Raw genomic sequence first — 26,458 nt, 5'->3', positions numbered from 1 at the left:
GATCACTTGAACCTGGGAGGTTGAGGCTGCAGTGAGCTGTGATCATACCACTGCACTCCAGCCTGGGCAACAGAGTGAGACCCTGTCTCAAAAAAATAATAAAAAAGTAAAAAGAGTAGAGAGGCCATGTCTCACTTTTAATTTTCCTAAAACCTGGCACATAGTAGGTGATCAGTAAATGTCTGTTTAATGATTAACAAGAACCCAAATGACTAAGAGAAAATGAGGAAGTGTCATTAGAGAAGAATAAGCAAGGCACTAGACATTGAAAGGATAGGCAGGTAATGTGTAAAACTGCATCGAGTTGTTATTCAAGCTAGGCTATTAAAAAAATGGACTGTCACTTGAGCCCAGGAGGTTAAGGCTGCAGTGAGCTGTGAACATACCACTATACTACAGCCTGGGTGGCAGACCGAAACATGTCAAAAAAAAAAAAAAAAAAAAAAAAAGCATTGAAATTTGACAGGCAAAAAGCAAGGAAAGAATTGGCATTAAGGACTAAGAAAAGCATAGGGAGAGTTTAGCCAGAGCATGGGGTACCTGGGGTACCTGTGGATGAGGAGCGATAAGGCAGAGAATATCAGCAAGGATTTCATTAGGTTAGGCAGGTCTTTGAACACCATGAGGTAGTATTATTGGTACTTTGGAGGGCAGCAGGGAGCCACTGAAGGTTTTTAAGAAGGAGAGTTCCAACAAGGCTGTCTTGGGGGATGCTATACTTAACTGCAGTGGCACACGGAGGGAACATTTATCTTTTTCAGTGGCGGTTGGGTCTCATGACCTCCTGAAGTTCTTTCTAGCTCAGGGTGCTGAGATCTTGCAGTTATGAGGGATTTGCCTTCTTTTTTATAAATCTGAAATGGAGGTTTGAAAGAGGATATCAGGGAGATGACTTGTTGGGAGACTACTTCAGTCAAAAGGGATCCAGGCCACAAGTAGTCAGTAGGGCTTGAATCTGCCTATGAATAGGAGGGATCGCCAAGGCCAGAGGTTCCATATACTTCTTCCTGGGTACGTGGAGAGGTCTCGGGAGTGTATAGTGGGTAGAGTGTTTATAATCAAGTGACAGCGCAGAGTTCCCATTAGTTGCCCAGGATTGGGTGTATGGGGGTGCAGCTGGGGCAGCATCAGCTGTTGTGAGGGTGGGGTGGAGGTGTGAGGCAGGCTGCTTGTTGGAAGTGTGCACAGCAGCAGGCTTGCTGGAGCACTAACCTGTGCGCATTGGCCCAGAACATCCAGACCTCCTTGCCCATGCTTGGGTGGGCACCTGCCAGCACAGCCCTCTGAGGAGCAGAAAGCCAGAGCAGGTTAGCTGCTTTTGTAAGCTCTTTGGTGCATTGTTGCAAAACTGGCTTAAGTTTGTGACTGAGCTAAGTTTATCAGGAAACCTGAAGCCTTTCTTCCTTGTTGCCAGCTGGCAGTTGTGCTCATTTAAATCCTCCCCACATTTGCTTCAGTTTTGCTGCTGGATATGGCCTCTGATTTCTGTTCTGATTTTTTTGGGAGTGGAACAGAGGCTGACCCATCTTAAATGGGTTTGGTGGCCTGCAGGTTGGTTGAGCCATGGAAAGCTGTAGTGGGTGTCTTCCGTGTGGTACAGGCTAAGTTTAAACAGCTCATTTGCTGCCCTCTCAATTTGGATGCCCTGCAGCCTTCATTGTTACTGAATTTTTTGCAGCCTTAATGAGGCAGCCTGACATGAATATTCCAAAAAATCATATACTCCTCTTTCCTCTGCAGAACTCAATCAGGTATGTATTGAGAGCCGATTAACACTCAGTTTGAGCATTTATCATGGCATGGCACTGGTTCCTTTCTCACAGCTGGGAAAACTGAACAAGTCACAGAGAGGCAAGAGCCAGGCAGAGAATAATATTGAGAGCTATCTGTTGTCAGCCTTAAGCATCTCCTATGCATGATCTCTTATTCCTTGCAGTGAACCCTGTGAGCCCTGTGAAGTAGGTACTCTGATGCCCATTCTGCAGATGAGTCGTAGGTGTTATTTGCCTAAGGTCTCAGAGCTATTAAGTAGTGGAACTGGACCTGGAACTGGATCTTCCTGAGTCTGTGCCCTTTACCATCAGGCTAAACAATCGCCTAGGTCATCCAGGTGCTAAAGGCTGCAGTTCTTTCTAGTGAAACCAGCAATACAAGTGAAGAAAGCAAAGCACAACACTAGTAGGTATCTAAATACCAATGATCCAGAACTTTAAGCTAAAAGGCAGAAAATTGGGATTGTCATTACACTTTGACAGGTGAAAGGAGGCTCAAGTGACTAACCTCGTTTTGTTAGTTGCCTATATTTAAGTGGGGGGGGGGGGCTCCTCCAATGGGAGGTGGACAAGGACTTAGGACCAGTTGTTTCTGTAACTGCCGTCTCTACACTGTACCTATTGCTTCATCTGTCTCTTCTCCCACTCTGATTGGTATTTTCACCTCCCTGTCCCCTGCACACACCACCCCCTCGCAATAAATAAAATAGATGTGGAGTTCCATTCTTTAGAGCTGGTCTAGAGAGAAATCCTACCGTAAGAATTTTGCTGCAGGCATCCCTATGGATTTTTTTTCTTTTCTATTGTTGGGAGTATCCAAACTGAGGGGCTTTTGTGGTAGGGGCACTAGGGAAATTGTAGAGGTCAGTAGTAGCTGATACTGGTCTGAAATACTTCATAGAACCATGTTTATCTGTGGTAACAGGTGCTGTAAATGAGAACAAATAAGAGTCAATTATGAAGAGAGGATTCCTGGGGACTGATAGGGGAAGAAAAGGATTAACAATTGAAGCACAATGTCTTGGCACTTTGCTTTTTTAACCCTCTTATTAAATTATGACTTCTGTTTGAGGAAAATAAATGAGAACAAAGGGTATATTTAGAATACAATCTGTGTGTTTTAAATTTAATGAGTGGTTTTAGCACTTTCATTTGGGTCTCAGTCAACCTGTATTCAAAGTGTCAATTAACCAATAAATATTATGAAAAACAAGAGTCAGAAATGGTTGCACCACTCCTGCTAATGAGCTGCTAATGAAATTGTGCCTGGGTGGGAAATGCAGGCACTCTGGAATCCTCAAGAGTCTTCTCCAGAAAATGAGCAGTGTGGTGCTAAGGCCTCTGGGAAACACACATTTAACTCCTTCACTTCCAATTTGCCAGTTTGTTTCCCTCCTTACTATGAAGTAAAGCTCATTATCAGTATCTCAGGGTTAACTTCAATTATGGTGAGAATTAAAAAAAAATTTTTTTGACGTGGTTTACTCCCAACTGCCTGACCTTTGGTTTCTTGGCTGTTTCCTTTCTCTTCTCATTTTCTCGAGTCCTTTCTCAATCTCCTCACCCTCAACGCATACTTTTCATGTATATATAATTGAAAACTGAATGAAGTCTGAACGTGTTCAAAGTTTTGGAGGGGTGAGGGAAGCAGGTGGGAGATGGGGAGTTTGTCTTAAAAACAGTGAAATGGCAGGAGCTAGTGGACCACAGCAGTCAGCTGGGTTATTGAAGATCAGATTCCCAGCATGGGTGTGAAAGCCCAAGTGCTCTGACTAAGGGGCTGTGGGTCTTCCTCTAAGTCAGAGGAACGTGAGACGCATTGAGAGCAGAGATCAAAGGGGAGCCGAGGCGTCAACTGGCTAGGAAACAGGTGTGATGCCCATGATGGGTCCCTACATGAAAGTAGCCCCCTTCACCCCTAGTTTTCTTTATTCCATCCCTGAATTTATTAAATTTGGGGGCTGTGGTAGGTCCCCTAGGCTGGTGGAAGGAGTGAGTAACTGCACGTGCTTAAAGGCCTGGTGCTCTTCTCAGTAGGAGTGCTGCAGGACCACGACAGAATTCCTAGTTTTTCTGGTCAAAATCATCCCTTACTGCTGTGTCAGTCTTCTCATTCCCTCTCCATTCCTCTGGTTCAGGCTTCATTACGTCTGATTAGGACAATTATAACAGCTTGCCAAGTGGCCTCCCTATTTCTTGTCTGCCTTTTTTATATGCTGAGCTCCAGATGCTTCATAGGGAGTTACTCATTGCTTGCTTGAAAGCTGTTCTCTGGACTTGGAAATCTAAGTGTTGCTACCTTTCTCCCCATTTACTTCATACTTCTCAATGGCAGGCATTGGTCTTGTTCACCGTAGTATACTTCCCAGTGCCCAACACAGCAGTGGCCCTCTGTGGGCATACGGTAAGTTGTGGCAGAAAGAATGCTCGGAAAAGAGCATACTCTTGCCTTGTCCTCAGGGGATGGTTGTGGACCAGCCACTTGTGGACAGAGGCTCACCATGTCCCAGATGTAGTTACTTTGAGCCTTGTCCTGATAACGGTTCAAGGTACCTCTCTCACTAGAACACAGGAAATCTAAGTAGCATTGATAGTCCTTGTCCGTGGAAAGCATTACTCTTGTAATTTCTGTGTAGAACGGTTGGTGACCAGCTGTAGTTTGTCCTCCTTGAGGACTAGAAAGGAGACGTGGGTTAGGCTGCCACAGATGAGATTTTGGAGGATAGTGGGGTAGTGGTGGAGGAGGATGGTGGGAGCTGTCAGGGTAGCTGTTCCCTGAGGGAAACTGGAGTCTTTTGTTCTGAGTGGCTTTCATGCAGCTTAGAGATTTCTGCTCTTGCCTGGAAGCTATGCTGGAGAACCCTTCTAAGGCCCCGCCCGGATTCTAGATTCTCTATGATTCAGAGTGAAAATCAGTTTGGAGAATATTTCTATTTTTTCTGAGTTTGTCATTGTGTAGTCCTTCTAAAAAAATACGTAAATGTAACTATGAACCAGAATGGCTCATTATATATTTTGCTGTTTTTAAAAAAAGGTTTCCCTTTTTGGTTCCCTTAAAAACACAATAACATCAAGTGTTGTTTCAGAGTTCAGCACCCTAGAGAGGTTTGTACGTGTTATTTTGTTACTGGTTCCGTTCAAGTCCTGCCTCGGAGACAGGATAGATGCTCATTTGTGTAAGGCAGGGCTCTTGCCAGGACTTGTTTGGGGGTTTTGAATAAAGAAGCAGGAGGAGAGGGCTTTGGTAGTCATGGCAACTGGGCCTGTAAAGTCTCAGCTCTGACCAGTCCTAGTTAGGAGCTTGGAGGCCCCAGCGAGGTGAGTGTCATTGCTTCCTGTTCTATATTTTTGTATTCCTTTTGGTCTGGGGAATAGGGAGCTGGCATTCAAGCTGACCTTTCTGGAGGCCCACTGTGTGCCTGGAGCTGAGCTTGAGCTGTGGGCACAAATAATTGGTTCCTGCCCTTCAGAAACTCAGCATAACTGGGAGTTTTTACTCTTAACACCTATCTGTAGGACTTGACAAATAAACTGTCTTTGCTTCATCTGGGTTGACATTTACCTTTTGGGCTGTTTAGGGGACTGCTTTTCCTGGAGTACTTTTTATTTCTTCTGAGCACTGACACAGTTCTTTTTTCATTTGTTCTTCACAACAATGTAGCACATTAGGGAAAACAGACGTGATAAATTCTTTTCAGTTGACACATAAGGGCATGAAGATTCAGAAAGATAAAGGAATTTGGCTGAATTCACCCAGCCAACAAAGACAGCCGAGTGAGGAGCAGAGTCCCAGGGCTTGTAGCACGGCCAGCCGGCCAGCCGGGGCAACCTCTGACTTTTTCCATTGTGTCCACGTGGGACTGGAAGTCCCTGAAGTGGGATATTTCCAGGCAGGAGCCTGGGGAGGACATCTGATCCCTTTCAACCCTCCTGAAGTCTCATAACTAACAAGGCTCCTAATGTCAAGGCAGACCCAAGAGCACCATGCATTAATTCCAGCTGGCCTGTTGTGGTTGAAGTCGGGCAGCCAGGCTCCATAGCAGCCTCACTGTGGGCACCAGCTGAGGAGGCCCTGTCACTGGGAGTCTGGGAGGGACAAGTTTCTAAGCACTGGGATGTGCTGGGGCAAAGACTGAGCCAGGTATTATTTGTTAATAGGTAAACTATAGTTTTTAGCTACAAACTGGCCATATGTTTTGTCTTTTCTGTATTTAAAATGGAATACTTTTAGAAGGGGCATTTTTCACAGCTCTCATCATTCCTGTTTTCTTACAGATGAACCTCCTCACTCTCTTGCCGCCTGCCTCCTGTGGGCATTTGACGTGGCTCCTACCTCCTGGTCACTATTTCTTCCCTGTCGTTTGGCCAGGATTCCTCTTGTCCTGGTGCTTCATGGCCTCAGGCTTCCTAGGCTAATTTTCCTCTTCCTGACATTCTGAGAACAGCACTCCTGGATCTGTGTCTAGGCCCTAAGCCTTAGCTCTCTTTCCTGGTCCCTAGAAATATTTGCTGTCACACTGAACAGCATCTGATAGACTAATTGCTATTCAGCGCTTCAAAAAGAGATGGTATTGCTTTATCCGGAGGAATACATTTCTACAACCACTTTATTGAGATATAATTTATATACTATTCAATTCACGTATTTAAAGTGTAAAGTGGGAATAATTCTCAAATGTCCTAGGGAAGGTTGGTAGAATGGAGAGGTGGTTTCTAGGCTGTGGTGTTTTATGGACCAGAAAAACTTAAAAATAAATTTTTTTCTTTTTTTGCCCTCTGAAGTGAATGAATTGAAACGAAAAAAAAAATAATTTTTTTTGAGGATCAAGGCCAACTTTTTATTTTGCTGGGTTAAGGGCCTTAATATGGAATCAACACACTATTATTATCTCCTTTTTTAAAAGGACATTTTAACACAAAAAAGAAACTATATAATTTCAGAAAAAAGAACTGTTATTTGTATGATACTTTCAATTTCTTGTTTTAGGCCCATTGGAATGGATGCCACAATAAACAAAACACCTCAAAGCCTGATGGCTTAAAAAAACAGTAACTATACAAAAAAAAGTATGGAAGAGAACAGAACACTGTTCTTTTTGTATGGCTCTGACTCTTAGAACTGTAGTTATAGTTCACATACTCTTGATGGGCTCCCCAAATAAATAATTAAGCCAACCAGGATATGGAGGGGGCAGGAGCCATAAAATGGAATACAAATACTAACAAATGAAGCAAGTATTACTGATTAATAACATAACCTTAATGAAGTGGACAGGGAAGAACTAGCCCAAGCAACTTTGTGAAACAGTATCTTGACCCCAGGTACTGTAAAGCTAAAGACAGAACCGTACATGCACACTGTAATCTAGTTTGATAAATGTATTTCTCACAGGGATGTGGATTAACAATTTTGAAACTAGTTTATTTGTGTACTAGAACAAAATACATTGTAGATAATAAGAGCCAGGTTTCTCAGTGTTAGAGAAAGAAGTTATAAATAAATAAATTGAGAAGACAAATGAGCCCATGTGTTAGATTGGAATCTGAAGTATCAGTATAAACTTGTAGTTTTAAATATATATATATACAGATAAATATAGAAATATAGATGTATGGATATATATACACACAACAGTAACATAGCAAGAAATACAGGTGTGTGCATGTATATAGATGTCTGTATGTATAGATATGTGAACATCTGTTGATGTCTTCTTTTGTTGCTTATGGCACAGATAATCAGAGAAAGTAACTCAGTGTCCCTTAAACATTAATGATTGATGATTACACGGAGGGCCTGGAGGTTACTCTAAACCATATATATATATTCCAAACTACATATGTTAGTTCTCATGCTGCTTATAAAGACATACCTGAGACTGGGTAATTTGTAAAGGAAAGAGGTTTAATGGACTCACAGTTCCACATGGCTGGTAAGGCCTCACAATCATGATGGAAGGTGAACAAGTAGCAAAGTCACCTCTTTACATGGCAACAGGCAAGAGAGTGTGTGCAGGGGAACTGCCCTTTATAAAACCATCAGATCTTGTTAGGTTTATTCACTATCATGAGAACAGCACAGGAAAGACTCACCCCTATGATTCAATTACCTTCCACTGGGTGTTTCCCATGACGTGGGAATTATGGGAGCTACAATTCAAGATGAGATTTGGGTGGGGACACAGCCAAGCCTTATCACCGTGTGTGTGTGTGTGTGTGTGTGTGTATAGGTATGTGTGTATACATATATAATTAAAATTTGTGTGTGTACTTACAATTTGTATTGTTTATAAATTACCCAGTCTAAGGTATTTTGTTACATACATACACACACATTTTTTGCCCCACCTACTGAGAGGGCTTAGAAATACCCTAGTAGTAATGAACACACCTAGCACCCAGATCTTGGCTTCTAAACACTGTTATCCAATTAAAAAAAAATGACAAAAGACAAAAAAAGTAGGGCTCTTGAAAAGTGACTGATTCCAGGGCTGGGGAAAGGAAAATACAAGATGAACTTGGAACATCTTATGGAATCAGAAAGTAAGGAAATGCTTTTAAAAAGAAAATGATGGTGGGGAGAAAAGCTTTTTCAAAGCAGTGTAAGAGCCAAGCTGAAGGCATTTCTGATTGCTCAGGCTGAAACAGTTTGAGCAACAAAATAAATAATAGTGTTGGACCCTTAGAATAAAATATCCATGAGTTCATACTAATATAAATAATTAGGTAGAGGAGTTACAATTTTTTCTTGCAGTGAAATAAATCCCAATTAATAAATGTGTTAAAGAAGGAGGGAAGTAGAAAATTGCCATTAGATGATTACCACAGTTGCAGATGGATTCCCTGAAGGCATGCAATGGTTTTTCAAGTAAAGGGATTTGTATAACCCAAAATTATTTCCCTCATGATTTTTTTTTTGCGGGGGAATTTGGTGGGCTTTGTTTTCGTTTTTTTGTTTTTTTGTATGTCCACAGTGTTGTGCAGTTACTGCCGCTGTGTAACACCAGACTGCTGGTGGTCAATCCCCATTCCTTCCTTCCCGCAGCCTCTGACAGCCACTAAGCTACTGTTTCTATGGATTTGCCCATTCTGCACACTTCATGTAAAATGAATCATATGATATAGGCTTTTTTTCACATCTGTTTTTCACTTGTTTCAAGTTTTCAAGGTTTGTCAATGCTGTAGGATGTATCAGTATTTCTTGCTCCTTTTAATGGCAAATAGTATTATACGGATATACTACTTTTGTTTATTCGTTCATTAATTGATGGACATTTAGGTTGTTCTCAGATACCCAATATGATAGTATTAGAAGGTGGGGCCTTTAGGAGGTGTTGAGGCCCCATGAATAGGATCAGTACTCTTGTAAAAAAGACTTGAGGGTGCCCTCTGGCCCCTTCCACCACGTGAAAACACTTAGAAGGCACCTTCTATGATGAACAGGCCGTCACCAGACACTGAAACTGCTGGTGTGATCTTGGACTTCCCAATCTCCAGAACTGTGGGCAACAAATTTGTATTGTTTATAAATTATCCAGTCTTAGTTATTTTGTTATAGGACCCCTAACGGACCAGGACACACTCTAAACCTTTAAGCCATTATACCAGATGCTTTCGGTTCCCTGCCCAGACCCCCTGGGATCTCCTTTTTCTATAGGGGGTATGTCCTCCCCAGCTGCTGTGGGGGCTCAAGACTCTTGTCACCTGCTCCTGGACCCCTCTGGGGAGCCAAAACTTCCTTGCCCAGGGCTGCTGCCTCCACCACTCTGGTAGCCTGTGGCCTCTGACTGCTTGGAGGGGTTAGGTGGGGTACAAAGTCCTCCTTGGGTTTTCATTTCCTGTCATCTGGAGAGCACCACTCAATAAACCATGTGCACATGAAGCCCTAACTGTTTCTTCTCCATGGGTGTCTCATCCTTCTTGGACCAGAAGGCTAGCAGTGGCATGCTCTTCTCATGATGATAGCAGAATATTGAGACAGCCATGCAAGCATATTTCAAACATCTATTTGTGGCCCATTTGCCAGCATCCCACTGGCCAGAGCATGTGATAAGCAAAATCCAAAGTCAAGGTGTGGGAAGGTACACGCTGCAGTAGCAGGCACTGTAAAGTCACGTGGCAGAGAGTGTGACAAGCAGGAAGGAAAAAAATTGGTGACGGTGTTGCAGTCTACCACAGATTACCCCCTATACCAGAAAACTAGAGTTGTTATCTGGGCCCTAGCCTGTGACTGAAATCAGTGACAGTCCCAGTGGGAGTAGAAATTCAAGCATGAGGTGGCCTTGCTCAATATGGACAGGGCTTCTGCTTAATATGGACAGGACTTTCTCAGGCTGGGATACTCAGCCTTGGAATCAGCTCCAAAGGAGCCAGTGGTGGGAAAACAGACACTGTAGACCAGGCGTCCCCAAACTACGGCCCACGGGCTGCATGCGGCTCCCTGAGGCCGTTTATCCGGTCCCCTGCCCCACTTCAGGAAGGGGCACCTCTTTCATTGGTGGTCAGTGAGAGGAGCACAGTATGTGGCAGCCCTCCAACGGTCTGAGGGACAGTGAACTGGCCCCCTGTGTAAAAAGTTTGGGGACACCTGCTGTAGACTATGTAGGCCTGTTTGCTTTCCTGGATCCAGACATTATTTTCTTCCTGTCCCCTTGCTCTCCATCCCCCTGACTTGTTACTTGTATGTATCTTGTGGCTTCTGTTTGCTTTGATTTGCCCTTCCCCTGTGTTCTGGTACATTTTCTTCCTTCGCAGGGGCTCTCAAAGGATGCAGGTCAGATTATGCTATCTGTCTAACTTGGACATTTCCCCAGTGGAGTAAAAGTATTTGAAATACTGCATTTCCTGTTGCTTTTGCCACTGCTGCTGCCATTACATGTTTAGTGTATTTTAAACGAGCACAACCTGTGTTTTGAGTTAATGGTATTGTGGTTGCTCTTGCCCCCTGTTGTGGCTTATGTGAAGGGAGTGATTTTGGTATTTTCCTCAAATAAAATAAGTTGATTCACATAAGATCCTAGTCTCTTCTTTGGCAACCTTAGCACACTATAACCTATTATGTCTGAAGCTTATAAACTCACATACTTTATTCTTTTCCAGTTCTAACTTGGATCAAAAGTTTGAAAATGTAAAATACTATTGTAATTATTACTAGTATTAGTACCATTATTACTAAAAATAACTATTAACATGACTAATTACATGTTCATGCCATAGAGAACTCAAGAGTTCTCTATGGGGCTTCCAGAATTGTTGAATTCTTGCCTGTATCATTATCCTTCTTGAGTTTACCTGATTATTCAAGAGAACTTGTGCTGTGTGCTTCCATGGGAGGAATTTTTTCTGAAAGCCATTGATTTGGGTTCTTAAACTTAACAACAGCAAGGCAATGCTGTCCTCTGGCAGGAAAAAGCAGAGTCAAAGTTCAAGTGTCAGAAGCACCATCTTTGCCTCAAATTTCCAGTCTTCTGAAAAGCGTTTTCCTGGAAATTCTCCATCCCTACGGCAGTTCCATGAATGAATGAATGGGTGTAGCATTCCATTTATAGTATGTGCTACTGCACAGTTGCTTTTTAACTATACTTGAGTAGTTTTGTGCGGTGCTTAGGAATAGCCCATCCATTCACAACGTTTGTTTTACTGGGCTATGGATCAGCTCCATAGATAGGTGGGTGCAGGTTTTCAGTTTCTCTTGGCTCCACTCCCTGCCTCCTTGGCTTGCTCTGTCCTCTTGCCTTCCAGTCTCTTCCTTCTTCCTTTTCATAACATTAAGTGCCACACATTTTATGTGCGAAGCTCTGGCCTAAGGGCTGGGAAATCAAAAAGGAGGAAATTTAGTCCCTGTGCTTACGGAGGAGAGAGCTTCATAGAAGAAGCTTAATTAAATAGATGAAGGTAGTGAGGTGTAAGCTGGCTGGGATGGCAGGCTGTCTGGGGTTCTGTGGGATTGACTGTTAGGGGAGGGGCAGGAAGGGTGTCATGGAAGAGACAGTAATGTCGCATGTCCTGAGGAGTCAGTAGGCATCTGCCACTTACCTGCTGCACATAACACAAAGCTTTTATTAGCTCAAAAAAACAGAGTAGCTTAAATATGCAGGTTCTAATTGGGGGACATTGGTCTCTAGATTCAAGTGTGTATCCTCTTGCCCATCTTACCTCATTTCCTTACAGATTTCCTTATAGATTAGCAAAGTGAGTGTATGTGAGTGGTGTGTGTGTTCCAGGGAGAGAGATGGCTAGACTGAAGAGATAACTGAACACAGCTGAGTTGCATCTTCATGAACTGCTAGTAAGTCCTGTTGGCTTGTTAGCTGGCCATCTCTGTGACCTTCCAAGGACCCTGTACCTCATGAGCCTTTTCTCTTCTTGGCTTTTAGGGCAAGCTGTCCCTGCAGGATCCTATGTACGGCTGAATCTTCAGACTGGGGAAAGAGAGGCAAAACTCCAATATGAGGACAAGTTCCGAAATAATTTGAAAGGCAAAAGGTACAGTGTCAGCCCTAGGGACTGGAAGGCTAAGTGATGACATCGATTTTGTAATACTGAAAATGTTATCCAAATCATGTGCCTTTTTTTTTTTTTAATTTGAAATTTAATAGCATAGAATTTGTGATAAATCTGTCAGGGTTTTATGAAAGTTTACTTCTACAGTCTTTGGAAAGAAACTGTTTGCAAAGCAAATTGATACTTTAAAAAGGGCTGTAGGGGGAATGCTTAACCTGCTTTAAAAATGAAGCTATTTTTCCCAGTACTTTAAGAGCACCCATTTGAATCCCAACAATTAATGCGCTGATTACAGATGAGTCATCTATTCATTAAAACAGGCCTGTTAGGCCTTCTGCTTTGCAGTAATACTTCCTTGGTGAACAATAAAATTGCATTTTAAAGTCTTTAATTCAGACTAACTTTTCCTCTCATTAGTCAGTATTAAAACAGGCTTTCTTGTAGTGTAAAAGTAGAAGCTACTGCCATTCTCCACTGGCTAGAGGTTGCCTTATTTCTTAATAACCAGGTTAGATTATTAAATTTGAGAGAATTCAGTGTCTGTTTTTCTTTTTGTTGCCTTGAATCAGCATGCTTTCTTTGCTTGTTACTTCCTGAATGAGGAGGAAGGAGGTTGAGGCATGGAGTTGCAGGGGTTGCTGAAAGTGTGCAGTTTGAAAGCTCAGTAGAAATACCAGCCACAAAGTTTCTAACACAGCGCCCAGCAAATTATGGCCTGTGGGCCATATTGCGACTGCTTCCTGCTTTGGTTCAGCCTGCAAGTGAAATGGGTTTTTATATTTCTTAAAGGTTGGGGAAAAAAAATCAAAAGATAATATTTCATGACTCATGAAAATTTATGAAATTCACAGTTTAGTGTCTATAAAGTTTTAATGGGACATAGCCATGCTCATTTGTTTACATGTTGTCCATGGCTGCTTTCTTGCTACAATGACAGAGTTGATTAATTGGGATGAACCCCGTATGGATCACAGAGCCTGAAAGAGTCCAGTCATGACAGACAGTTTGCTGACCCTGTGCTAAAACATGTAAGCATTGGAAATTATTAGTTACGGATTGAGTGTGGTTAGTGTTACATAGTCCTTGAGTGATGATTTATTTTTATTTATTTATTTATTTTAGAGAGAGGGTTTTGCTTTGTTGTCCAGGCTGGAATAAAGTGGTATGACCATAGTTCACTGTAACCTCAAACTCCTGGGCTCAAATAATCTCATTGCCTCAGCCTCCCAAGTAGGGTGGAACTACATGTGTGTGCCACTTTACCTGGCTAATTTTTATTTTATTTTTGTAGAAACAGGGTCTCACTTTGTTACTCAGACTGGTCTTAAACTCCTGGACTCAAGCAACCCTCCTGCCCTGGCCTCCCAAAGTGCTGGGATGAAAGATGTGAGCCACTGTGCCCAGCCTGGATTTATAATTTAAACAGTATTTTGCAAGTTGGGTGTGGTGGCTCACACCTGTAATCCCAACACTTTGGGAGGCCGAGGTGGGTGGATCATCTGAGGTCAGTCAGTAGTTCGAGATCAGCCTGGCCAACTTGGGGAAACCCTGTCTACTAAAAATACAAAAATTAGCTGGGCATGGTGGAGGGCACCTGTAATCCCAGGTACTCAGAAGCCTGAGTCAGAAGAATCGCTTGAACCTAAGAGGAGAAAGTTGCAGGGAGCCAAGACTGTGCTGCAGCACTCCAGCCTGGGCAACAGAGCAAGACTCTGTCTCCAAAAAAAATCTAAAACAAAAATCCAGTTAGAAGTAAGTCAGAAGGAGGCTTTAGAGACCCACTTCTTACCTTAGTCTTTTCCTTGACATGCCTGCCAGAAGGTCACTAGGCTGATCCATGTATACTTTTGTCAGGTGGCACTCACCCTGCAAAACAGCCTGTTCAGTTTTAGACAGTTTTCACTGTTGGAAAATTCTATACTTTATATTAAGATAGAGGCATTTGTTCTCCTTGCAGTCACCCCAAATTGGGAAAGATCTTTCATCTTCCTTTATCCCTCCAGATAGGCCTATACTTAGAGTGGCCAGGTCAGACAATTACTCCTTTCTTTCAACCGTGTAAGAAATAATCAGCTGTCACTGTCATGGCCCCTGCCAGACTTCTTTCATCTGCAACACACACACACACACACACACACACACACACACTCTCTCTCTCTCTCTCTCTCTCTCTTGCTTCAGTGTCTCAAAGTACTTTTAGGAAGTCTTTTCTCACATGTAATCCAAGTTTTATTTTCTGAAGAAAAAAATCTATTTTTTTCTTAGTTTATGAATGTTGAGTTAGGGGCTGGGCACAGTGGTTCACACCTATAATCCCAACAGTTTGGGAGGCTGAGACAGGTGGATCATTTTAGCCTAGGAGTTCGAGACCAGCCTGGGCAACAGGGTGAAACCCTGTCTCTACAAAACATACAAAAATTAACTGGATGTGGTGGCACATGCCTGTAGTTACAGCTACTCACAGGGCTGAGTTGGGAGGATCACTTGAGCCCGGGAGGCAGAGGTTACAGTTAGCCAAGGTTGCGCCACTGTACTCCTGAGCCTGCGTGGCAGAGCCAGACCCTATCTCTAAATAAAACAAAAAAACAGAACACCAAAAACCAAAATTAGCGGGGTGTGTGGTGTGTATTATGCCTGTAGTCACAGCTACTTGGGAGGCTAAGGTGGGAGGATCACTTGAGCCTGGGGAGGTTGAGGCTACAGTAAGCCATGATTGTGCCACTGCACTCTAGCCTAGGCAACAGAGTGAGACCCTGTCTCAAAAAATAAGCAAACAAGTAAAATAAATATATAAATGAAAAATAAAGAAAATTCCTTTACAAAAATCATACTGAGTTTGGAATTTGATTAATTTTGAGTTTATTTATTGGTTTTTATACTATGAGAAGTTACTTCCTGATTGTAGATTATCAGTGTGAACACTTACTGCCTTCTCTGTTACTCATATCTTTTAAGAATAGACAGCAGAGCCATCCATGTGATCTGTAGAGACACACCGTAAGAGAGAAATATTTGTCCCTGCTCCTGCCTTTTTACTTTCCTCCTTTGGAGAGTTTCTGAGGGCTCTGCCTGGAAGGCCCCCAGCATATGTAGGACATTTCTTCTTCCTTCTCAGCATTTATAGCTAATGACAAACCTATCTGAATAGAAGTCCAAAGGTATTGACAAGGTGGTGTGGACATTCAGTACTCTGAGCTCAGTGAGCCTTTGGTGATGACTTCCTACTTCTGGGATGGAGCTCCTCCAATTCCATTTCATAGTATCTTCCTGGCCCGTTAGCACTGGAATGGGAACAGAGGCCTAAGGGCAGGGCCAGTTCGCTGAACTTGTTACCCTATTTGCTTGCCCCCTTATTCTGTTTAGAGGACAAAATCCATAGCTTTCCATGAGATTGTCAAAGAAGTTAGTGATCCCACAGAGTTAAGAACCACTGGCCTAGAGTGAGATGGGGACAGTCTGTTCATCTAAAATCTGTGGCAGTCTCTCTACTATTTTTACTGGTTGTGTGGCTGGTCACATAGCTACGTAGAGCTACAATGCTTGTGGGCTCTAAAGCTTGGGACAGAAGACCCTGCCTCTGGCTTGTCACAAAGGGTTCCTTTAGCACTGCCTTACTTCAATGCATAGTTGGCTCTTAGCAACAAGTTTCTACTTGCTATTTATGCTTTAGGCATTGCCATCTCTAGTGGTTTTAGTCTATATCCCTGTCATCTCTATAGTACTTCTCTTTTTGCCCTGGAATAACCAGCATCTCTGACTCTTCCTCCTAGGTTTGGAGGTCTGATGGTAAAACAACATTCAAGTTGTGCCATCTTGGGTTGAGCATTTACCATGGTCAAATATGGCATGGTGGTTAAGAGGTTGGGCCAAGGATAGGGCCATTCACTTCATCTATTTATTTATTTCACAAAAACCAATTGAGTGCCCATGCACCAGGCATTGGGATATAGTAGTAAACAAAAGAGTCTCCGCGTGCCTGTAATCCCAGTTACTCAGGAGGCTGAGGCAGGAGAATTGCCTGAACCCAGGAGGCGGAGGTTGCGGTGAGCCGAGATCGCACCATTGCACTCCAGCCTGGGTAACGAGAGCGAAACTCCGTCTCAAAAAAAAAAAAAAAAAAAAACACACAAACAAACAAAAACAGTCTCCATAAAGCTGGCAGACAGAAAACCAGGTATATAAGCACAGAAGTAAGATATTATCTTGTCATTACTGATAGTTTGCTGACCCTGTTCTAAAACATGTAAGTATTGGGAATTGATCATGGATTAATTAGCCTCCAAAGGGAGGAAGGAAAGGAACCAATGTGGCTGATCTCAGAAACCTGCCAAAGACTAGAATGGTATCCTCTCCAAGATCCCTGGAGCTGATGCAAGCCTCAGATATGCATGAGAGGAGATAGCTGCGGAGCCGGTGGGGTGGGGGTTGGGATGGGCAAGGTTTTTACCACTAGCACTCAGTTAAGGGAGAGGCAAGAATAAGGATGATATGGACAAAAAGAATAATTGGGTTAGGTTTATAGGTTTAGGAATTAGGACATTGCAGGCAGATGGAGCAACAGGAAGTCCCAGGCTTTATCAAGGAAAAGGCTTTGTCAAGTATGAGAAGCAAGAAAACAATCAAGGTGACTAGAAGAGAAGAGAGAAGGAAGGAAACCTATATGAGATGAGATTGGAGAGGTATGTGGGGCCAGATCATGTGGGTTTTGAGGAACATGTTGTGTGTTCTTCATTGTAATGGAAAACCATGGAAGATTTTTTTTTTCCCCAAGACAGAATCTTGCTCTGTTGTGCAGGCTGGAGTGCAGTGCCACCATCTCAGCTCACTGCAAACTCTGCCTCCTGGGTTCAACCAATTCTCCTGCCTCAGTCTCCCAAGTAGCTGGGATTACAGGCGCACACTACCATGCCTGTAAAAAATACAATAATTATATATTTTTTAGTAGAGATGGGGTTTCACCATGTTGGCCAGGCTGGTCTTGAACTCCTGACCTCCTGATCTACCCACCTTGGCCTCCCAAAGTGCTGGGATTACAGGTGTGAGCCACCATGCCTACCTGTCACTGGAAGATTTTAGGCAGAATGGTGATTTAGTTGCTGTGTGTCCCTGAGATTGAAGGTAGACAAAAGAATCAGGATGTCATTTCAGTGGATCAGGTAGGACATAATGGTGGCTTAGTCTAGGGTATCATAGTGGAAAATGAAGGAATTTGGAGATTTAATTTGGAGGTAGAACCGAGAAGACTTGCTTCTGATTTTGATGTAGAGATAGAAGGAAGGTGCAGGGAGGGGCATGGATTGAAGATAAAGCCACATTTTTGAGTTTAAGCAACTGGTGCTTGTAAGTACTATTTGTTGAAATAGAAAATTTGGGAGAGGGACAGATTTACAAGGAGCTATGTTTTAGATGATTAACAAGAGCTATGTTTTAGAGTCAATAAGTTTGAAGTACTTGTTAAACATCTGAGATACAGATCTATCAGGGAGTTGTGCAAGAGTCTGATTGGTGCTCAGGGGAGAGGCTGAGCTAGAGACGTAAATGTGGGCATCACTGACAGATAGGTATTTAAAGTAACTAGGGGAAGATGTCAAGGTGGAGAAGATTGCCGGGGTTGAACTCCAAGCCATTCCAGGCTATGTGGCTCAGGTAGGAGATGGGGAACCAGCAAGAGTTAAAGAGGAGTAAGGAAGGGGAAGAGCCATGGAATGAGGTAACAGAAGCGAGGAAAGGAGAGTGTCTCTTTTTCTTTCTTTCTTTCTTTTTTTTTTTTTTGAGACATGGTCTCACTTTGTCACCCAGGCTGGAGTAGTACATTGGAGTAATCTTGGCTCACTGCAACCTGGGCTCAAATGATCCTCCCACCTCAGACCTGCGAGTAGCTGGGACCACAGGCACATGCCACCATGCTTTTTTTGTAGAGATAGAGTCACTATGTTTCCCTAACTGGTCTTGAACTGCTAGACTCGAGCAATCTTCTCTCCTCGGCCTCCCAAAGTGCTGAGATACCAGCATGAGCCACCACACCCAACTGAGAGGTTTTCAAGAACAAAGGGTGAACTGTGCAAATGCTGCTTAGTGGTTGAGGAATGTGAAGTGAGTGAAGAAGGGTCTATGGGATTTGATCATCAATTATTGGTTATTTTGATGAGCAGTGTGAGTAGAGTTGTGAGGACAGAATCCAGATTACAGTAAATGGCAATATAGGCATTAAAAAGTTGGGGGTAGTGAGTGAAAATAATGTGTTCATAAAGTGTTACTCTGATTGAGAGCAGGGAAATGCTAGGATAACCAGAAGAGACTGTGGGGTCAAAGGGGAGTTGACGTGCTGATGGAAATCATCCAGCTGAAGGGAGAAATTGATGATGCAGGCAGGAGGGACTGGTGTAATTATGGGAATTAAAGCTTTTGTAAAGACAAGTACAATCTGGAACTAAGTTTAATAGGAACAGGGACACTCATCCATTATACTAGGAAGGAAAGTAGAGAACATAGACTTAGGTGCAGGTTGGCTTGTAGAGCTGATCATGGGAAAATGAAGTTTTAATTTATTTTTCATAGTGAAGAATGAAGTGAGAACACCACATGCCTGTTTAATGTGTGTGCCTGAACTTGAGTGCACATGTGCATGCTTGTGTGTATGTTGCTGGGACTGAGAGTGGGTGATGAGAGATGGCTTTAGAGAGTGAGACTGGAAGCATAAACGGAGATACACAGCATAATGGGATTAGTCTTGACCAAGTCTTAGAGGAGGGAGGAGGTAATGTGTTGAAGATATGGTTCCTGAATACTTAGCTCCCTTTTGGGTGTGTCGGGTGGAGCAGTGTTATCCTCATGCACTGGCAGTGGATGATGCTCTGTGGGGAGAGGGATTCAGGATTCTCCCCCTACTTTGTAGGATTGTGATAACAATTTGAATGAAATATTCCTTTTAAGGGACTAATACACTGCTTAACACATGGCTAAGTGCTCAATAAATGAGTTACTAGTTATTGTTAATTAATTTAGGAGGACTGAGGTTTAAAGAAGAAGAGTGTTTTTCTCAGGGTCCTGAAAGGTCTCTAGGAAGAATGAAAGCCCTAGTACATGAGAGCTGAGGCCTGCTGGAATCTCAGACTGTGAGACTGATGAGCTCTTCCAGCCTGGAGTAGAGCAGGCCAGTAGCCCCTTCCTCCTCACCTCTGAAATCTTGTGGGCATTCCAGGATATATGGAATCCTGAACCCAATGCCAGCCAGCCAGTCTTGTTAAGCACAGTCCACACTCCACTATTTCCTTTGTCCACATCATTCTTGTGCTTACCTCTGTTCATTGAACTAAAATGAATGTTAGTGGTAAAACCTTGCTTCCCCATGATGGATGTCTTCTCTCCGGTCAAGATGTATAGCTGTGGCTTGGATCAGCTCCAGGGAATTTTGTGAGGAGACCAGTCTGGTCTTTGGCAGGTTCCCGAGATTATAGCCACATTGATTCCTTTCCCTCCTCCCCTTGGAGGCTGGCTGTGGAAGGTGGCTGACCTTGATTGTACTCCTTAGTATCTCAAATCCATTCCTTGGTCAGGTTGAGACATACCTCCTGCCTTTCCTCTATACTCAGAGATTGGTCTTATGGTGTGAATCTATCCAACTTGTTTTTGTGAAGACAGGCTGTCTTGTTTAATCAGGTCAGGAACATGCTGTAGGGCTCAGGGCCCTGTTGTCCCCTTTCATGGAAAAATATATTAGTAAATAAGGGTGCCTGTTACTTCCTGTGTCTCTGCCCACTGCTCTCCGAGAGGTCCTGCCCTGGCAGTGTGCTGAGGGAGGAGCATTGCACAGATATTCCAGGCTTATTTCTGCCTGAGAAGCTGGCTGAGAGCCCTCTGTTTGTGGTTGGCTTCTGTGTGCCCCATGCCATTTCTTCCTTTTCATGAAATAATCCAATTCTCAGCTGAGCCTTTCTTCTAGCTTCAGGGTAAGGTCACTTTGTTAGACACCTAGCTGACTGAAAGAGCTGGCCTGGCCTCTCTTACCTTAGGGTGCCATTCACCCAGGGACATTTTCTTTCTTGGGGACTATAGTGCTTCCCTCTTATTTTTTTTAAGAGACAGGGCCTGACTCTGTTGCCCAGCTGTGGGAGTACAGTGGCACAGTCATAGTTCACCACAGCCTCGAACCCCTGGGCTCAAGTGATCCTCCTGCCTCCTATGTATCTGGGACTACAGGCACGTACCTTTACATCCCAGTTAATATGTTTAAATTTTTTTTGTAGAGATGGGATCTTGTTATGCTTCCATCGTGGCCACTTAGAGTACTGGGATTACAAGTGCAAGCCACCAAGCCCAGCCATGCCTTCCTCTTTACTCTCAGTTTTCTTTGAACAGGCTGAATATCAACACCAACACCTATACATCTCAGGACCTCAAGAGTGCACTGGCAAAATTCAAGGAGGGAGCAGAGATGGAGAGTTCAAAGGAAGACAAGGTGTGTGGTGATTTTTCCTGTGAGTATAAGCCTGCAGAATGGCCTTGTTTTTGCAGAGAAGGGAATCATTTTTATGGGAACTCTTGAAATAAACATGGGATAATAATATTGTAAAATAATTTAAAGAACCATTAACGACAAATAAGAAACACTTTTAGATTATATATATATATATATATATATATATATATATATAAATAAACAGTGCTAGGAGCATTTCTGTTGTGGTTTAGCTTAGAATTCTGTTTGCCATCCTGTTTCTTCAAACAGCTCTCCATGTTTTGAGAAATGAAGGCACTGAGCAGGGGTAGCCATTCTCTCCATTATCATAAGCCTGAGTGGAGTGAGCAGATTTTACAGCCCAGATCTCTGCCTCACTTACATTTGGATTAGGCACAAGCTTGTTCCAAAAGAACAGAGGAGCTGGCCCAGGAAGCAGGAAGCCCGAGTCCTTGTCCTTGTCCTTTGAACATGTAGCAAAATGTGTTTCTTCGGGGCCTCAGGTTCTTTAAATTTAAAACATGGGGCTAGAACAAGAGGATGACTGAGGGTTCCTCTAGCTCTAAATTTCTCTACAAGCTAAGAGACTGAGAGGAGGAAAAGGTGAAGAATTATAGCCCCTTGGCCATGCCCCTAATGTCTGGGAGGGCTCACAGGTGCAGGTCTATACCAGGAAGAAGTCTCACTCTTAGATGGATCATGAGCTCCTAGAGTCATTTCTCTGTATTTCTGTTTGAGTCCTGTCAGTTTTTGAAAGAAGCTTCTATGATGCTGCCTTGGAGACCTAAGTTCTCCCTCCTCCTTCTCCTTACAGTCCTTATTTGCCTTTTTGTTTGTTTGTTTCCCCAAGATGGAGTTTCACTTTGTTGCCCAGATAGCCTGGTTGTTTGTGCTGTGGCACGATCTTGGCTCACTGCAAGGTTTACCTCCCAGGTTCCAGTGATTCTCCTGCCTCCTGAGTAGCTGGGATTATAGGTGCCTGCTACTATACTCGGCTAATTTTTATATTTTTAGTAGAGATGGGATTTCATCATGTTGGCCAGGCTGGTCTCAAACTTTTGACCTCAAATGATCTGCCCACCTTGGCCTCCCAAAGTGCTGGGATTACAGACATGAGCCACCTCTCTAGGCAGTCATTTACCTTTATTTATCTCTTTACTCCTTCCCCTGAACCGAGGTAGTATCTTAGAGAGGCAGCATTAGGTTCTTGACAGCTTGTATATTACTGGAAGAAGCCATAGGTTCTTCTGATCTTTTAGAAGTAAATATTTCTGGGAAAATGAACCTCTTGGGGGCTGGGAAGCTGGTGTTTACCTATTTAAGATGTGTGAAATACAGGCCCAGTCTCCATATCTTTACTCATCTTGCCAAAATCACTTCTCCGACATGGAGAGTATATGTGGTGTGGCACAGTGGCAGCAGCAGTGGGTGAAGGAAGGCAGTGCTTGAAATTGCATCCTACCACAGATGCATTAGCTGAGGGGCTGAGGAGAAGCATGTCTCCTGCCTGGAACAGGTGAGGCCAGGAGAGGGGTGCCTGAGTACCTGGGTGCCTGGGATTGGTTAGGGCTTTGGCTTCTTTCCACTCACTCGGTTGCATGTGGAACTGATGGGAACATTAACAAGTCAGCTCCTGTTCAGTGTCTTCTCTGTGGATAGAGGACCCACTTAACCCTTTCTCTTCTCTTTGCTTTCCCTGGGAGTGTGTGTGGATTTCCTTTTCTCAGGTGATGGCACTTCCCCCACCCTGGTAATTCAATCAGTGTAGAAAAGTACGAATATTTATAAAAGTATTTAAAAATGTAAAAGCAAGAGATTACTTAAAAGTTCTAATTGTTTTTGTAATTAAAAATACTCCTTTCAGCCAGGCACGGTGGCTCACGCATGTGATAACAGCACTTTGGGGAGGTAGAGGCAGGTGGATTATCTGAGGTCAGGAGTTCGAGACCAGCCTAGCCAACATGACAAAACCCCGTCTCTACTAAAAATCCAAAAAAAACTTAGCCAGTCATGGTGGCATGCTCCCAGATACTCAGGAGGTTGAGGCAGGAGAATCGCTTCAAACCAGGTGGTGGAGGTTGCAGTGAGCTGAGATTGTGCCATTGCACTCTAGCCTGGGTGACAAGAGTGAAACTCTGTCTCAAAAAGAAAAAATAAAGTTGTCTCCCCTTGCAGGGAGATCCCAGTATCAGCACCAAAATGTAAGACCCTAGCTCCTGCTCATTTGTACCAGCTGCCCACCTCTGATAATCTGGCTATCATACTCTTTCCGTGATGCTGTGGAACTTAGATTGTTAGCACCGTCATTGAGGTGCTAAGTCCTGGGGTCCTTCTCCTGCTTTCATTTGGAGCCCGTCTGGATTGACTCCGCTCACTGCCAGTGTGCTATCCGAGCTGGCTCTGGGATCGGCAAATAAATGGATTTGAAATTGGTTAGATAGTTTGTTACATATCTCAAGCTCCTGGCTACAGATGCCATTCTTTTTTTGTTTATTAATCTTTAAACCTAGCCTATGTGGTGTCTTACAAGTACAGGATGGTACTTTTGTGATTTATATATATATAATAGTATCAGATATTCAGCTATATCCTCTTGATTAAATTAGTGGGTTTTTGGGAATGTGATGTTTTGGGGGAGAAGAACATCAATTACGTTGTATCCACTGGTAGCTTAGTAGGTTTAAGTGAATCAGTCTTTCCCGGAGTTCCTTGGTTCTTGGAAAAGCTCTCTCTCTCCCAGCGGATTTGGGTTGTTATTGTTGAATCTCATCTACTTACCTCTCTATTTCCCTACAAATTGCTTGATGCTTTTATGTTTTATTATGTCAGCTATTGTTCACCTGTATTCTATAAATTATTGCATTTTAAGATACCACCTTCTTATGCTTTCGAATCTTGGCAAGATAAAATACGCTAATTTCTCCCTATTCCCCCAGCTAAGGGTAGCTAAAAACCTTGCACATAATACTAAAAGCAAATTTAGGAAGACTCTAAAACACTGTCAGAAGGAAGCAGACTGGCTAGGGATCTTGGAGCTTGAGGAATGACATGGCAGTGAGTTCCTTGGATTTTCTTTTTGTCCTCTATATATTCTAGACTGAGGGTTGGCAAATCCCACATTCTGGAAATGTCAACTGGTGCAGATTTTAAAAAGTTATAAGAAAAGCCTGCTATTTCTAGACAAAGAATTGAGCAAAGCACATCCTAACAGGACAGAAACCTTATTTATGATACCTGTCCTACCTCGCCCAAGATCATGAAAATCTCCCCACCCCACTTAGTGCTAGTGCAGTGGACATTGAGTAGGAGAGTCTGGACTACTACCTCCTATTTGATGGTAGTAGCAAGCTGTACTCTGATTCCTCCACTGGGGTCACTGGAAGCCAAATGGAGAGCCTGAACTCATATCCATTCCTGATAGCAAAACAGTGGTGGAAGGCAGTGCTCTGTTTCCTCCACCAAGATGGTGTCATCAGTGGGAGTTGAGCAGAGAGCTTGACTTTTCACCCTCTGCCCAGTTGGTGCTCTCTGCTTCCCCTGCTGGTGTATTACCAAGAGAGACCAAGTGTGGATCCTGATTTTCCAACCCCTATCTGTCGGTAGCAGGCTGCTTATCCTGCTGGAGTGGTGAACTTGAGTATCTGTCCTCTGCCTGGCAGCACCAACATGTTTTTTCACTTCTCCCTGATGACATGGTACCAGTTGGGGTGAATGAAGAGTCTGTACTTCCATTCCCAACTCAGAGGCAATGAGACTGTAAGGCAGCATTCTGCTTCCTTCTCTGGGGTAGGGCCAGTGGAATAAGTGAGAAGTATGAACTTGTACCCTCAGGCCAGCAGCAATGAAGCAGTGCTTTGATTCTCCCACCAAAGTGGTGTCAGTAGAGGACCTAGACTCCCAATCCCAGTGGCCAGCATCCAGTGGTGGCAGGTGAAGCTGTTTCCCCTCCCAACTAGAGAGTAGGGGTAGGATTTGGGAGAGAGGGGAGCTAGAGAAAGGGATTTTGCATATGAAATCCTAGACATACCCTTTAGTTATATTTCCTGACCCTCTCCCTCTTCCCAGCCTCCACCCAATAGGCCTCATGCAAGAAACTGACCAGAATTAATACAACAAAGTTTATGAACTGAACTATATTGTGGAATGCTGCCCAGGTTTTTAGATTGGCCTCTGGGTAGCACACAAAGGAAGCAGACCAGAATAGCACTACAATGCTCTGAAAACTAAATTGTCATTGGAGCCACAATCCACACAAGTAAGCCAGAACCGGTATACTAACCTTAAATATGATGGCTACCTACTAAAAAAGATTAAGTAGGATCTGGAATCTCATAACTTAATACCGAAAATGTCTAGGATATAATTAAAAATTATTCCTCATAACAAGAACTAGGAAAATCACAACTTGAATTAGATAATCAACAGATGCTGTTATGGATTGAATGTTTGTGTCTCCCCCAAATTCATAAGTTGAAGCCCTAACCCTGCAGTGTGATGTTGTTTGGAGGTGGGACCTTTGGGAGTTAATAAGTTTAGGAGAGGTCATGAGGGTTGGGCTCAAAAGGGATTAATGTCCTTAGAAGAATCAGAGAGACCAGCACTGTCTCTCTCTACCATGTGAAGACACAGCTAGAAGGTGATTATCTGTAAGCCAAAAAGGGGACCCTCACCGGAAACCACATCGACTCTTACATCTTGGACTTACCCAGCCTCCAGAATTGTGAAAAATAAATGACTGTTGTTTAAGCTACCCAATATATGGCATTTTGTTATGGTAGCCTGAGGAGACTGAGACAGATGCTAACACTGACATGACTCAGAAGTTGAAATTAGTCTAACAAGAATTTTAAAACAACTATTATAAAATCACTTCAACAAGCAAGTGTGAACATTCTTGAAACAAAGTCTCAGCAAGGAAACAGAAGATAGGAAAAGAACAAATGGGATTATAGAACTGAAAAATATAATAACTAAAAATTTAAAAGTTACCAGATAGGCTCAGTGGCAGAACAGAGATGACAAAGAAAAGAATCAGTGAACTTAAAGACAGATAAATAAAATACACAATCTGAACAACAGAAGATAGATTGGAGAAAAAAAATAACAGAGCTTTGGGGACTTGGGTGACTGTAATAAAAGATCTAACATTTGTGTCATTGAATTCCAGATGGAAAGTAGAAAGAATATGGGGTTAAAAAATAATCAAGAAACAATGGGTAACAAATTCCCAAATGAGATGAAAGACAGAAACTCAGATTCATCAAGTGAATCCAAGTGAACTCCAGACAGGATAAACTCACAGAAATCAACACCAGAATGCATCACAGTTAAACTTCTGCAAACTAAAGACAGAAAAATCTTTAAAGCACCTAGAAAAAAGCAACACAACTATAGGGTAATAACAATTGAGTGATAGTGAATTTTTTATCTGAAACTATAGAGGCCAGAGTATGTGGAATATTTTTCAGTTGCTGGGAGAAAAATGAACTGTCCACACAGAATTTTATAGCCATGAGTATCTTTCAGGAGTGAAGGGGAAATCAAGACACTTTTAGAGGGGGAAAATTAAAATTTCTCACCAGCAAACCTACTCTGAAAGAATGGCTAAAGGATATTCTCCAAATAGAATGAAAAAAGAACAGAAAGAAACTTGAAGTATCAGGAAGAAAGAACGAACAATGAAATGAATAAAAAATAGGGGAAAATGCAGCCTATTATTTTCTTC

The 26,458-nt window shown here is 42.9% G+C and overlaps 1 protein-coding gene across 2 annotated transcripts in view; it reads left to right on the top strand.

Annotated features, from left to right (window-relative positions):
- Positions 1 to 26,458, top strand: part of SIL1 (SIL1 nucleotide exchange factor) — a 235,363-nt gene that overhangs the window by 124,785 nt on the left and 84,120 nt on the right. For both annotated transcript variants that reach the window (XM_074380000.1, XM_003933928.4), the window contains exons 4-5: positions 12,149 to 12,257; positions 20,634 to 20,733. In XM_074380000.1, coding sequence (XP_074236101.1) covers positions 12,149 to 12,257; positions 20,634 to 20,733 — 209 coding nt within the window. The remainder of the gene's footprint in view (positions 1 to 12,148; positions 12,258 to 20,633; positions 20,734 to 26,458) is intronic.

The sequence above is a fragment of the Saimiri boliviensis genome, chromosome 1 (genome assembly GCF_048565385.1).
Source record: "Saimiri boliviensis isolate mSaiBol1 chromosome 1, mSaiBol1.pri, whole genome shotgun sequence".
NCBI classification, from domain to species: Eukaryota; Metazoa; Chordata; class Mammalia; order Primates; family Cebidae; genus Saimiri; species Saimiri boliviensis.
Note: the sequence above shows the minus strand (reverse complement) of the source record. Positions and strands in the feature narration are given on the sequence as shown.